Source organism: Mytilus trossulus, chromosome 2 (assembly GCF_036588685.1).
Source record: "Mytilus trossulus isolate FHL-02 chromosome 2, PNRI_Mtr1.1.1.hap1, whole genome shotgun sequence".
Lineage (NCBI taxonomy): Eukaryota > Metazoa > Mollusca > Bivalvia > Mytilida > Mytilidae > Mytilus > Mytilus trossulus.
Window position 1 is genome coordinate 85,552,087 of NC_086374.1, and position 14,828 is coordinate 85,566,914.

Consider the following 14,828-nt stretch of genomic DNA (forward strand, 5'->3'; position numbering starts at 1 on the left):
AAATAAAAAAAGGAATAACAAATGGATTACAAAACATGTTCACGTTTCTAGAAAAGATATAAAAGAGTTCTATTCCTAAAATCAATATATTTTGTATCACTTTTTCTTTATTAATTTCATCGAGGTTGTCTTACAGCCATCTATATTCTTGAATGCGTACCACATCATGGAATCCCAACTGCTGACACCAGGTTTATATAAGCCATTCAAATTCGCGTATGTACAACCTGAATACCACCAACCTCCTTTGCGTGATGAAGTACAGGCTGTAGCATTATCTGGTGAACTGAACTGGGTATTCTGGTTATAAAGCATGCCACGATTGATATTACCTTGAATATAAAGACACAAATTTTTTTAAGCGTAAAGAAAGGACACTATTGTAAAACAAAATATGGTCATACTGATCACACTAAACAAAGCTTTCTGGTACTTCTTTACACTTTAAGAATCCTTCTGGTCCTTGACTACACTTATAATAGTTATCAGGTCTAACTTTACATTTTAAGAAGCTTTCTGGTTTTTAACTACACTTAACAAAGCTATCTGGTCATACTTTTCACATAAAGAAGCTTTCTAGTCCGTAGTTACACTAAACGAAGTTGTCTGGTCCCACTTTACATCTAAAGAAGATTCTAGTCCTTATTTCCGCTTAACAAAGCTTTGACTTCAAGACGATTTCTTCTTTATCTACGAAAAACAAAGCAGTCTGGTCCTACTTTTTCATTTAAGAAGTTTCTGCTCTTTAATTACACTTAACAGGGCAGTTTCAGACTGCTTTTTAATCTAAGTAGCTTTCTGATTCTCAATTTCACTTGAAGGTTTATTCCTCTAACGTTTCAGTCTCATTGAAATCTCGTTCAGGAACATGTTATACAAATGGGAAGTAACAATGCATTTAAAATAAGTATCATAATTTAACTTAACTCTGTGAAAATGTGAAATTACAATAAGTAGTTTTTGAGTTATCATTTTTCAAATTTTATTACCAATCAGGTCAGTCTGGTTGGTATGACACGTTCTTCACATACATTGTATGATGGTATAATACTTAACCCCTAATGGAAGGGAATGTACTTGATATTCATATGATGAAGCTCTAATCTTTCAATCAGTTTAATTGAGGTCTGAGGCTTGCATGTAAGTAACTGCTAGAGGTCCTTTTGTTTATTAATGTATCATTATCATTTTGTTTTGTTTCTTTTGTCACCTATTGCGATATCGGACTCGGACTTTGTTTAACTGAGTTTTACTGTGCGTATTGTTGTGCGTTTGCTTTTTCTATAAGGACTAGAGTTATAGGGCAGGGTTGAGATCACAAAAAAACATGTTTTACTCCACCGCATTGTTGCACCTTTCCAAAGTCAGGAGCCTCTGGCCTTTGTTAGTTTTGTATGATTTTAAATTTTAGTTTCTTATGTATATTTTGGAGTTTTGTATGACGTCCATTATCACTGAACTAGTATACCTTGGATGTGGGTGTTTTTCGCTGAATTGAAGACCCATTGGTGGCCTTTAGCTGTTGCTTGATCTTTTGGTCGGGTTTTTGTCTCTTAAACACATTCCCCATTTCCATTTATTCTATGATTAGCGAAACTATGTAACGGTAGGTATGTTAAGTCATGGTTGTCGTGAGTATATCAAGGGAGACAAATCGTATAACATTATTTATAGAAGTACGTTCGTCATGATCACACAATAGATAATGCATACTTTACATTCAATCCTTGTTTGAATTTTAAAATCTACTATATATAGTGTAAAAGTTCAGAATATTTTTGGGTATAAAACATAATACTTGACCTAGTCGAAAGAAGTGTCATATCGTCTATTTTCGGCGCCCGTTCGTTACATACGCCTTGAAAGGATTTCTGTTTTGAATTGTTAAATTTTTAATTTGAGATTCTTCCCGGGTTCTGAATCTGTGTTTTCGTTTCAACTTGTTACGTTTTGTTATTTTCTGGTTGACGGATTAAGCAGCATGCATATATACGAAGGTTTCAAATTGAATTGGTGACCAAATTTTCCAAATTTTCAAAATGTGATATCTGAACAATAAATTTAGGCATATGACAAAAAAGACTTTAGCATAAACAAAAATTTTAAATATTGTACGCTCCAATCTGAAGGCGTCGAATATTTTTTTCTAATATGGTATTTATTTATTGCGTGTTTATATTATTGAAGTAGGCACGTTTGTGTAGACCATCACACTTCTGAAATCAGTTTAAGTGTTCTAATAGGCGAAAAAGTAATATTAAGTATTGTTGTGTTGTAATATAAATAACATACATTTATCTCTTCATATATATCACTGTCTATACATATGAATACAATACGCAGAAAAATGAAATTATGATCTTATGTACATATTTTCTATTTTTCATGGTACGGATAATCGTTTGTAAATCTTTAAGTGTACTATTACCTGCTGTTCCGGATTCTCCAGCAATAATCAGCCTGTATAAATCAGCCTCACTATTTAATTTGAAAGTGGAATATTCGGCGTAAACCTTGGTGCCATTGTTGTCTTCCAAATCTACTCTTAGCTTGTAATTATCATTCATAGTCATTCGATAAATGTATTCCAGACCTATTTTAACGACATGAGATTAGAACTATATCATTTATGCTTCAGGTTTGTTATTATTTTCAACCCCAATTATTTACATATCGTGCATATGTGTGTATGAAACCACTTGAATTTTTATCAACCATCCAATATCTTTAATTCATTCAGGTGTTATAACTCGTTTCTTAACAAAGTCTCATCTTTCAAATGCTTGCTGTTTCTTCAATCAAATTTAAATGGTTCGTTTCTTATATACAAAACCAGACATAAGGTTGTATCAAAACCGAAGTAAACATCGAGGTCCTTACATATTTTCAATGCATATCGCAAACTTTTGAAATATATTAGAAACAACAATTATGTAAATTATCATCATCATGAGAAGAGATTTGCAAAGGTAAATTTATATTTATGGGGTGCGCAAAAACATGAGTATACGTGAATCGCACAAACTTTCATGTCTGTATGTAAATAAAATCACTCAATTTATCAGAATTATTTGGATGATTTCCCCTGATTAGGCACATATCCCATTTTTTTAAACAACGATCTACTTGTATGAATGCTCACTGTTTGATATTTATTTGATTGCCGGGTCATTTGAATAACAAATTTAATCGAGTATACTTAATAACCTGCCTTCCTGCATCCATGTAAAATCACAATATTCAGGTAAAAAAAAAATCATCAGGTTGAAAAAAAAATATTCATCAGGTCAAAAAAAATATATAATATATTGATCATGTAAAAAAAAATGTTGCTCATGTCAATTGGTTTTATGATTTGATGAAAAAATTGGGTTACGTACGCGTCTTTATAACAGATAAAAAAAATACATCTCTTAACTTTATTTTGTTTTGATATGCTGGTGCAAAGTGCAAATTGTTTCGTGCACCACATGGACTTTTATGATGTACTTTTATTTGGCATAATTATTCAATATTTACAAGGGCTTTTTTAACAACATTATTAAATCTTTATTTCAAATATTTATATTTTTTAAATTTTGTTTTTAGCATGAATCAAATAAATCAAGATATCCATTATACATAAACTCATTATAGATACCAGGACTAAATTTTGTATAAACGCCAGACGCCCGTTTCGTCTACAAAAGACTCATCAGTGACGCTCGAATCCAAAAAAGTTAAAAGGCCAAATGAAGTACGAAGTTTAAGAGCATTAAGGACCAAAATTCCTAAAAGTTTTGCCAAATCCAGCCAAGATAATCTATGCCTGAGGTAGAAGAGCCTTAGTATTTTAAAAATTCTAAATGTTGTGGACAGTTAATTTATAAATATAACCATATCAATGATAATTCATGTCAGCACAAAAAGTGCTGACTACTGAGCTGGTGATACTCTCGGGGAAATACATCTCCACCAGCAGTGGCATCGACCCAGTGGTTGTAAATAAACTCATCATAGATACGAGGAATAAATTTTGTATAAACGCCAGACGCGCGTTTCGTCTACAAAAGACTTATCAGTGACGCTCGAATCCAAAGAAGTTAAAAGGCCAAATAAAGTACGAAGTTGAAGAGCATTGAGGACCAAAATTCCTAAAACTGTGGGATTTTCTTTTACTTTCTCGACAAAACCAACATGTGTTTTCCTTTGGTTTTTTTAAACTCTATGTATATCATAATCTTTTTAATGATCTCTTGTAACTATACCTTGTATACTTAAGAATTTCCATCACTTTTGAACAACATTTTAACACTGTTTTCTTCATATGTCTTTGGTGATAATGTTTGCTGACTTTTATTAGAAGTTAAACGAAACGTTGTGCTCTTTCATTTGCAGAAAAATGAAAAAGCATGGTTTTGTTATAAACACTAAACTGAAAAATCTGAGGCAAAAGATACCAATGGGACATTCAAACATATAAGTCAATAACAAACTGACCATACCATGGCAAAAAAACAAAAAGAATAACAAAGCACAAGAACAATATTCGACAGGTCATACTTTTGAAACTTGAAAAGGCATTGATTTATCAGATCGACACGATGCGCATAAAGTTCTTACACAAACATAAAAGACACAAATTACAGATAGATCTGAGAGTACTCAAACTAACTAAATTAACTAGTTTAAAGCCAAAAAAAATTAACAAAAATCATGTGTCTAAGACTAGAATACCAATCAGTGCACATCCATCATTTATTAACAGTCAGATAAAAACTTGACCTTATGCAGTGCTTAAATATATGTATCGACAACAAAATATAGGTAAAATTTTGGAACCGTGAATGAATAACTGTACATATGTATTTACCCGGATTGTATCTATATTTACGGGATCTGTTAACAACATCACTGTAATATCAAGGATGTGTTATCTCGTTTGCAACACACCTTCTACATCGACATCAAAAATTTCAAACAAAAACTGTGTATTAACGGAAGAATTTAATGACAATTATTACCGTGTATACTTGATTTTTAAAAGTAACTTTCATTGGGTAAATTTAGGTAGTGCACTTCGAAAATTCTTGATTATTTAACGAAAATATGTTATCAAGATGGAGGTAAGTGTTGTTGAATTAACCAATTAAATGAAATTAAGATAGGTCTTTACTGGTGTTTGACGAAACACTGTGATCAAGGGATAACGGGGTAAAATTAGTGCTCATATGAATACCTACAACCTATCGATACAATTTATTACCGAAACGTAGATAAAAAATGTAAAAAGATAAAATTTTAGGCTTGAATCATCTCCATTAAGTATATCTATCATATTAACCGTTCTCATAAGAGAAGAAGGCTTCTGAACGAGTTGCCGAAAATAAATTTGGAATCAGATTTTTCAAACGACCTTTCAAATAAACAGAAAAAACTTTTGTTTCAGAAAAATGTGTGAAAGTTTAAAGTAAGGAGTTGAAAAGTAAAACATATCAACCGAATTAGAAAGGACCATTACAAGTTCCAGTTTTGTCTAAAACCTCCTTGGAATATTTAACACACCAAACTAGTAAATTCCACTATTCTCATTTGCTTATTTCAACGTTGATATGGAGAGAACGTGCATATTCAGAATGATGCATTATTAAAACTTGAGATGGTCCTCTAAACAAATCAGAAGTTAACTAACTCAAAGGTCAAAGCAAACATTACCATTCATTTTAAAATATTAAATACACCCCCACTTAAATGTTTCTTAGTAATGTATAATTTATAGACATCAAGGGTATCGATTTTAACTACAAATGTCTATTTGAATAGTTTCCCTATGGTCAAACAAAATATGTTGTGTATTTCATATTAAGTGAGATATTCGTCAAGTAGTTATGGTTATGCTCCGGACCATATGAGTATTTGGACCATACGCGTATGGTCATGACCATATGGGTATATACTCATATGGTCCGACCTTACGCGTATGGTCCGACCGTACGCGTATGGTCGTGGTATTTAACAGGTTTACTTCTAGTTGTCACGTCATTAAAAAGACACTACTAAAGGTAATTTTATTATAGATCTATAAAAAATTTAATAATAACAAGATTAACAAAATGAAATAAGCAGTTGCACACAGTAAATTTCATCACTAGTCAAAACTACAGTAAAAACTTTTTTTTTCATTTTTCGATGTGTTATTACGAGTGAATGGCAAAATGACGACCTTGGAAGATATCTTCCAAAAATATCTTAATGAACTGTTACACAAGAAATCAATTGGTTTACTATAAACTGACGAAAAAGTCGACAGGATAAAGAGTCTAATAATTTGCCTAACTTTTGAAACTTTATATAATTATCATTTATTTAGCAGTGCAATATTCAGATTTTTTATACTAATACGTGTTTTTGTTGTTAAAAAATGAATGACGTAACCGGCAAGGACCCTAGTTTAATTTTCTAAGTTGTCTGGTGATATGAAGCACTTCAGTCTTGTTACGATATTGGAGATCTAGAGCTTTTTTAAAACATCGTAAACAAATCGGAATGACCCAGGACTCAAAAACAGCTATGGTACCGTATGGAAGTAAATGTCACCCTACGCATACAAGCAAGAATACCATTAGCTATGAAAAGAAGCTTTGGCATAATTATTTCATGCTATTTGAGTTGTAATTAATAAAATTGCATGTAGAAATCATTGATTTTTATAAAGTTTTCTAATGCATATTATTGAAAAACAAATACCTATATGGTCCAAATACTCATATGGTCCAGCCCGTTAATAACCAAACGAGTATCATACTCATATGGTCCGACCATACGCGTACGGTCGGACCATACGCGTATGGTCGGACCATATGAGTATACGCATATGGTCATGACCATACGCGTATGGTCCAAATACTCATATGGTCCGGAACAGTTACAAAACAGCATACTTGTTTAGTTTTATAAATATTTTGATTTGAGCGTCACTGATGAGTTTTATGTAGACGAAACGCGTGTCTGGCGTACTAAATTATAATCCTGGTACCTTTGATAACTATTAACATACCTAACCAGAACTCTCCGGATAGATTACCGAATCCATATTTATAGTTTGTCCATGTCCTAGCGTTATAAAAGTCAACACTGCCATCATATCTGTTTTGGAAAACCTGCAATTTGAAAACTCTATTTAATTTCTTCTCATTTGTAATATTTTAAATCAGTTCAAGTTATTTTCTATGTAATACATTTCTAATTTTTTACATGGTACTATCTGATAATTGTACAATTTTTTGTATATTGATAATAGTATTATATACTTACTATTACCGATGGACTCAAATACAAATACAAATAACACTTGACATCATGAATGTGAACTATCTGAAGGATCTCAAAATAATATGTGTTTGCTGAATTTCTGTATCGGAGTTGGATCGTTTATGAAGAGTTGACTAACTATTCATGTAATTTAAATAATAGGTGAACTTTTTAATCTTAGATGGTGGAAGCGATATTCAGTTACCAGACAATTTATCTTGTTTGAATTTTACCATATTCTTCTGTTATAAATATGCAACCATATTTGTTGCTTCCTCTCATCATTTTGTATATTCATTGTCCAACAAAACTAAAGAAACTCTCCTTGTCATGGTAATTGGTGATAATTTGATATCTTTTTAAAGGGCATTTTTTAACATGCATCATCCCTTTATGGTTAACGTCTCGAACCCTATTTGAGTTATGATTGCGTATGTATGAAGAGTCGTGAAGATGAACGACATTCGACCATTTATGAACGTGCCGAAAAATGTAAGACATGCATCAATCTGATATTGGTCACTTCATATCTAAAAATATTCTCTTTAAAATAGATGTAATAACATATTTTGATGATTAATATTTAAATGGCCGTGATTTCACTATCGTGGACTTATCGACATGTGATTTGTGTAAAATTTCTAACTAGATGTGAGAAAGGTATCTTATATAACTGAACTTATCAGAGGGTCGCACTAAATCATAATACAATTGAGAATGAAAATGGAACAACTCGAACATAGAGCAGACAACAGCCGAAGGCCACTAATGGGATTTCAATGCAAACAGAAATACGCGCACCGGAGGCGTCCTTCAGCAGCCCCTAAACAAATATGCATAATAATTCAATGATAATGGTCGGCAAACTATCTTTGAATTATACACAAGAAACTAAAATTAAAATCATACAAGACTTAAAAAGGCCAGAGGCTCGTGACTTGAGACCGACCCAACAATGCAGCGGTAATTAACATGTTTTTAGAGATCTCAACCCTCCTCTTATACCTCTAGCAAATGTAGGAAAAACAAATGCACAGTTAAACTCAGTTTAATAGAAGTCCGAGTCCAATGTCAAAATAGGTAACGAATGAAAATAAATAAAATGACAATAATACATAAATAACAACAGAAAGCTCCAGACCTCAATTAAGCTGATCGGAAGATTATGTCTTCATCCTATGAATATCAAGAACAATTCCTCCCGTTAGGAGTTGAGTAATATATCAGCATAAAAATTCCAGCCATTCACTCATCTTTTATCCCAAAACGATTTTGTCAGCTTTTCTCTTCTTTTTCTTTTAAATCTGCTTAAAAGTTTGCTATTTTAATTATACTTCATCAAAGAGGGACGAAAGATACCAGAGGGACAGTCAAACTCATAACTTGCATTACTAGAACTTTTAACATAATTCGACAGATAATCAGACAGACAAAAAAGAATGAATAGGGGGACAGAATGTATCATATAGTTCACTATGCGAAATGTGTATTTAAACAAAATAAGTCTTAACTGGATACACGCGATATTATATCGCGCAAATGACACAAATGGACATTCTACTTTTGTCAAGTGCTTTTTAAAATTCCTGTTTCTAAAACATATCATGCATGGTTCGTGTTATGTTCTTCTCATAAATTTTATGATGGTATGATACTCAACCCCTAACGGGACGGATTCAGCTGAGATTTCAATGATGAGCACATAATCTTTCAATCAGTTTAAGTGAGCTCTTGAGCTGTTATGTCAGTAACTGCTAGTATTCCCTTTTTAAGTGATGTATCATTGTTATTGTGTTTAGGTTTTTTTGGTTTACTATTCTGACACCGGACTCGGGCTTCATTCAATCTGAGTTTTACTGAGCGTATTTATGTGTGTTTGATCTCTTTTACATTGGTAAGAGGTATGGGAGAAGCCGGGTTCAAATCTCAACAAGATTGTAACCCCGTCATATTTCTTCGTTGTCACATGTCAGGACCCTCTGGCCTTTGTACGAAATTTTATACGGTACGTTTATACAACAAAGGACATGAATTACCATTTAAAAATATTGTTATTCACGTCTTTTTTTATTGTTTTATTTGATTTGCTTTGTTGGATTATTTTGTTGGTTTTTTTTTAAGGAGATAAAATTGTTTTTTTAATCCATGCATGATTGTATGACTCAAATGAATGTCCATTTTTTAGAAATATTAGTGGGTCAGAACATTTGATTTTTAGTTTCACATTACTGTCTCTGTCCTACTGTTTACATATACTTTATTGATTGTTTTTATTTCAAATTACACTCAGTTAATCAGTAAGAAATATGTTGGCCTCAAGCATCACTGAGGAGACATTGATTGGCAAAATAAGCATCTGGAGCAGATAAAACGGTATTGTTTATGTTATTACTAACTATGTCCCTCCTTCACAACTGGGTCGATGCCACTGCTGCTGTTGAAAGTCTGTCGAGGGATGGAACAGCCCTGTAGCCAGTATTTCGGTACTGGCCTGAAAGTAGGGATTTAAAAAATTTAAAATTGTAGAGACAAAAGTTAAAAATTATTTAAAAGTATGGAATGTAGCTCACTCGTGCCAAGCTTTGATTCCTTGATCATCTTTTGTTATAATTTTTGTTCTTTTAAGTCTATATTTTTATGAAGCTTTGGATTTTCAATGGTTTAAACCTCGAGTATCACTGAAGAGATATCGATTGCGAAATTCGTTTCTGGTTTACAAATATGTGTTCCGTTTATGTTATTAGTTAAACTCATCATAGATACCAGGATTAAATTTTGTATTTACGCAAGACACGCGTTTCGCCTACAAAAACTCTGTGACGCTCAAATCCAAAAAAGTTAAAAAGGCCAAATAAGAAACGGAGTTGAAGAACATTGAGTACCAAATTCCTAAAAGTCTTGCCAAATACATTTAAATGGATCTATTCCTGAAGAAGAAAAGCCTTAGTATTTCAAACATACAAAAGTTTTGTAAACAGTAAATTTATAAATATGACCCCATTGGTCATTCGTATTATCAGTCTATCATAGATATAGGAAGATGTGGTGTGAGTGCCAATGAGACAACTCTCCATCCAAATAACAATTTAAAAATTAAACCATTATAGGTTAAAGTACGGCCTTCAACACGGAGCCTTGGCTCACACCGAACAACAAGCTATAAAGGGCCCCAAAATTACTAGTGTAAAACCATTCAAACGGGAAAACCAAAGGTCTAATCTATATAAACAAAACGAGAAACGAGAAACACGTATATATTACATAAACAAACGACAACTACTGTACATCAGATTCCTGACTTAGGACAGGTGCAAACATTTGCAGCGGGATTAAACGTTTTAATGGGCCCAAACCTTCTCCCTTTTTCTGAAACAATAGCATAACATCACAACATATAAAAACATACGATAAAATATCAATTAGTCTATCTAGCTAGCTTTCAACTGGACTTGACAAACAATATTTCGAAATCAACTGCATTGGGAAATGTCACCCTTCATAGATGACATTTTAGACTTTGCAAATGCATCTAAAAGTCTAAAATAAAACCACGCAATGTTCTTTTAAAAAATAAGAACTTCAACAAGATTAACGATTTTCTTTAATTAATTAGGTCCTTTTCCTGTGTTCGGTATATTATTGGACCATTGTTCTCTTTTCTTTAGATATTTGGTCCTTTATTCTCTATTCTTAATATTTATCATCAAATTATCCTCTTTTCTTCATGTGTTTAACTTATTATTGGCAATACTTCATTTTTTGCCATTTCTTCTTCACATTTTACCCATTAATTTTTATTTTGCAATCCCAATCTACACCCTCTGTTATACCTCCCGATTAATTCCTTCAATGTACTAAATAAAATGAATTGCAGTTGTATAGATTAAGTACCAGGATGGGAAATCAGAAACCTTGACAAATATTGAAAATATTGACTTACAATTCATCATGACCTGGAAAAGTTTTGAAGGTGATTTCCATTACCTTTACTGTACAATGTATCTGAGTTTTTAAAACGAAATTTTAAATTTGTATCAAAAAGTTGAGAATGTTGTCAAACATTAAATATTGAAACTCCAATTTCCATAAAAATGGAGGAAATAAATAATAATCCCAAGTCACACGAATTGATAATACCTGAAAACTTACCGTATACCCGATTCCGTCGGTTTCCATATCACAGTAGACCTCAACTGATTGTGAACCATCAATGTATATAGTGTGAACACCACTCCCTTGACCTGTTCCTAGAATATCATCACAATCACGAACAAACTCTGAATGAAATGAAACCGTAGATTAGCTTAAACATAGTAATATATTCAGAATGACTTTTTTTTACTTCGGATTACAGTGTTTTTTCTCGAGAGGTAACTTGTTACACCCGCTAAGTTTAATATTGCCAAGCGCCCTCGATGTAACATGTTGCAAGGGTAATATAGATACAGAGTAACTGATTAAGATGAGTTTGAAAATCAGTGCCGATCGAGTACTTTTAAGGAAAATATTCCCTTTATATAATGTATCCATTCCCCCTCGCGTTTAATTCACTTCTTTATTTTGTTATTCATATATCGACTTATTTCATTAACACCGTCGTTCTGAGCATACACACACACAAAATTCAACTGGGAGTCCAGATAGTCAGTTATAACTGGGCTATTTTGAGAGATCCTGAGATCACCCTTAGTTTTTGGTGGGGTTCGTATTGCTTATTCTTTAGATTTCTATGTTGTGTCATGTGTACCATTTAAATTGAGAAAAGAAATGGGGAATGTGTCAAAGCGATAACAACCCGACCATAGAGCAGACAACAGCCGAAGGCAACCAATGGGTCTTTAGTGTAGCGAGAATTCCCGCACCCGTAGGTGTCCTTCAGCTGGCCCCTAAAATATATATACTAGTACAGTGATAATAGACGTCATACTAAACTCCGAGTTATACACAAGAAACTAAAATTAAAAAGCACACAAGACTAACAAAGGCCAGACGCTGCTGAATTGGGACAGGAGCAAAATTGCGGCGGGGTTAAACATGTTTATGAGATCTCAACCTTCCCCCTATACATGTAGCCAATGTAGAAAAGTAAACGCATAACAATACGCACATTAAAATTCAGTTCAAGAGAAGTCCGAGTCCGAAGTCAAAAAATGTAACAAAAGAAAAATAAATAAAATGACAATAATACATGAATAACAACAGACTACTAGCAGTTAAATGACATGCCAGCTCCAGACCTCAAATAAACTGATTGAAAGATTATGTCTTCATCGTATTGTTTGTCTGTTTGACTTTTTCAGTTCTAGTCATGTCGTTGTCAGTTTATTTTCGATTTATGAGTTTGATTGTCCCTTTGCTATCTTACGTCCCTCTTTTATAAATCATCTTCCTTCAAATATGTTCATTTGTATACATTACATTTGTAAGTGCACGTTTTTTTTGTTTTGTATATAGTTATATTTGTATCCATCTGATAATTTAAGCATTTTTCAATAAATTTTTATGGTTTGTTTATATGTTGTAATGTTATACCATTGGACCAGGTAAGGAGAGGGGAATGCGCTAATTAACATGTTGAATCCCGACACATTATCTGTTTGTTTGTCTCAAGTAGCATGTAATTCTGTAGATGTCGTTGGTTTATGTTTTTTTCTCATTGTTGAAAAGCCATACGGTTGCGTATGCTTGCTAACATTCATGTATTTAAACAGTTATCTCATTGGCAATTATACCACGTCTCCTTATTTTTTTATATTAAAAATATTTATAACAAAATTAATTCAAAACAAAATGTACGAGTTTTCAGGATTATTAAGACAAGAAGGTTTTATTGAATTGACCTAATACCGATATAGGGATTCGGCACAAAATGTAAAAAGTTCTTGCATTTTGTCCGCCTTTTACCTTAATGTTATATCTTATTTGATGACAAATCACACTTTTAGCTGGTGTCTTTGTAAGTTTTGTTACTATAGTTGTTTGAATTTTTAGTCAGTTGTGTTGTACGTCAGTGATGTATGTTTACACAGTTGTTACTGCTTGATCCAAATTATTATCACATATTAACCTATTATGCCTGTTTCTCTGGGTTGCGCATGACATTTTATCCATAGGACGAAAGTATAAACAACTATCATACAAGTGGTAGGTTTTTTTAGCTATAAAACCAGGTATATCCAACAACTATGTCAGAAATGTGGCAGCATTCGTCTCAACTCGGCCGATTCCGTATCCGATAGAAGGTGAGTAGCGGATTCTACCGAGGATTGCCGAATGATGTGGCAGTTTTTATTTACTTGTTCTGTTGATTGATAGCGTTTGATTGTGTCACTTTTTATGGACTACCCTTTTTTATTTTCCTTGGAGCGGTATTTTGTTATATTTTTATTTCACTATATTATTATCTATGTGTATTTACTTACCTGATGATAAGCAGTTATACGATTTCCGATTCGTTCTCGCACATTTTGTGTCCGAAGAACATGGATTAGGGTAACAAGGATCGTCAGTCTACAATATATTTGAATACATATAAAGTACAGGAACCAAGTTATGACACAAGAGCAGCTAACAAAAAGTGTTCTTGTGTTGTTCTGTAACACCACTGTATGTGATTATGAGAGGGTTAAACGCCCACAAACATGTTTTACTTGCCACTTTTTTATGAAAGTCTAAAAATTCAGTGCTTGTCATTGATTCGTGTCATAAATTGTGTTGTCATAAATTAGGCCGTTAATTTTCACAATTTTTAATTGTTTCATATTTTTTATGTCGGGGCATTTTATATCCGACTTTACGGTATTGTGTTTTCTCATTGTTGAAGGCCGTACAGTTGACTATAAAAGCTTACATTCATTTCATTTGAACTTTGGTAGATAGTTGTCTCATTGTCAATTATACAACATTTCCTCAACTTTTTATAGTATGTTTTGTTTCATATATCCTTTTCCCATCAGTAGCAGAAAATGCAACGATCGGAAAGGTATCATGATCCCAGCTTGAAAAGTTTTCGACACCTTTTTTTTCTTCTTTTTTGAAGGCTGTATGATGCCTTCTAGATGTCTTTGAGTAATTTTCTAATGTTGGTTACTTCCTCATGGGCCTTATTTAGGATTCACTTTTAAAGCTAATGATATCTTCAATGATAAGAGTTTTTGATCGCTCCATTATCTATCTATAAAAGTAACTAGCTTACCAATGACCACGTGTCGATTGCTGAATATATAATATCTTGAACTGTTGCGTGTGTATCCGCTGCCGATCCAGCAAGTAATTCACATACTAAAGATACCGGATTATAATTTACAGCGGTACACAATTTATTGTAGAGACAATAACGACCACACATTTTCAATCCCATATCTCTGTATGTTATTACCACTGGTGAATTGCGATAATTATTTTCGCTATAACTCCCCATCTGAACTTTACACAGACATGCACGTGTCAGAAAAACAAACAGACATGTAAATATATTTAAAAGAAGCATAGCTGCTGACGGACTGTTACAGAGCTTTGAAGCAAGGGATAACCTTTAT

General features: G+C 32.9%; 1 protein-coding gene across 1 annotated transcript; it reads right to left on the minus strand.

Annotated features, from left to right (window-relative positions):
- Positions 1–84: 84 nt before the first annotated feature.
- Positions 85–12,985, minus strand: LOC134706055 (ficolin-1-like). The gene is made up of 5 exons (XM_063564764.1): positions 12,964–12,985; positions 11,440–11,567; positions 7,037–7,139; positions 2,429–2,593; positions 85–332 (listed from the first exon to the last, which is right to left on the minus strand). Exons 1-5 carry the CDS (start codon positions 12,983–12,985, stop codon positions 97–99), a joined length of 654 nt encoding a protein of 217 aa, XP_063420834.1. The 3' UTR covers positions 85–96.
- Positions 12,986–14,828: the final 1,843 nt, after the last annotated feature.

Coding starts and splice junctions, on each gene's coding strand:
- LOC134706055 (XM_063564764.1), bottom strand. CDS start 12,985: ATGTTAGCAAGCATACGCAACC. Junction 11,568..12,963: donor GTTAGCAAGCATACGCAACC/GTATGGCTTTTC, acceptor CATTTCATTCAG/AGTTTGTTCGTGATTGTGAT. Junction 2,594..7,036: donor ATCCGGAGAGTTCTGGTTAG/GTATGTTAATAG, acceptor TCGTTAAAATAG/GTCTGGAATACATTTATCGA.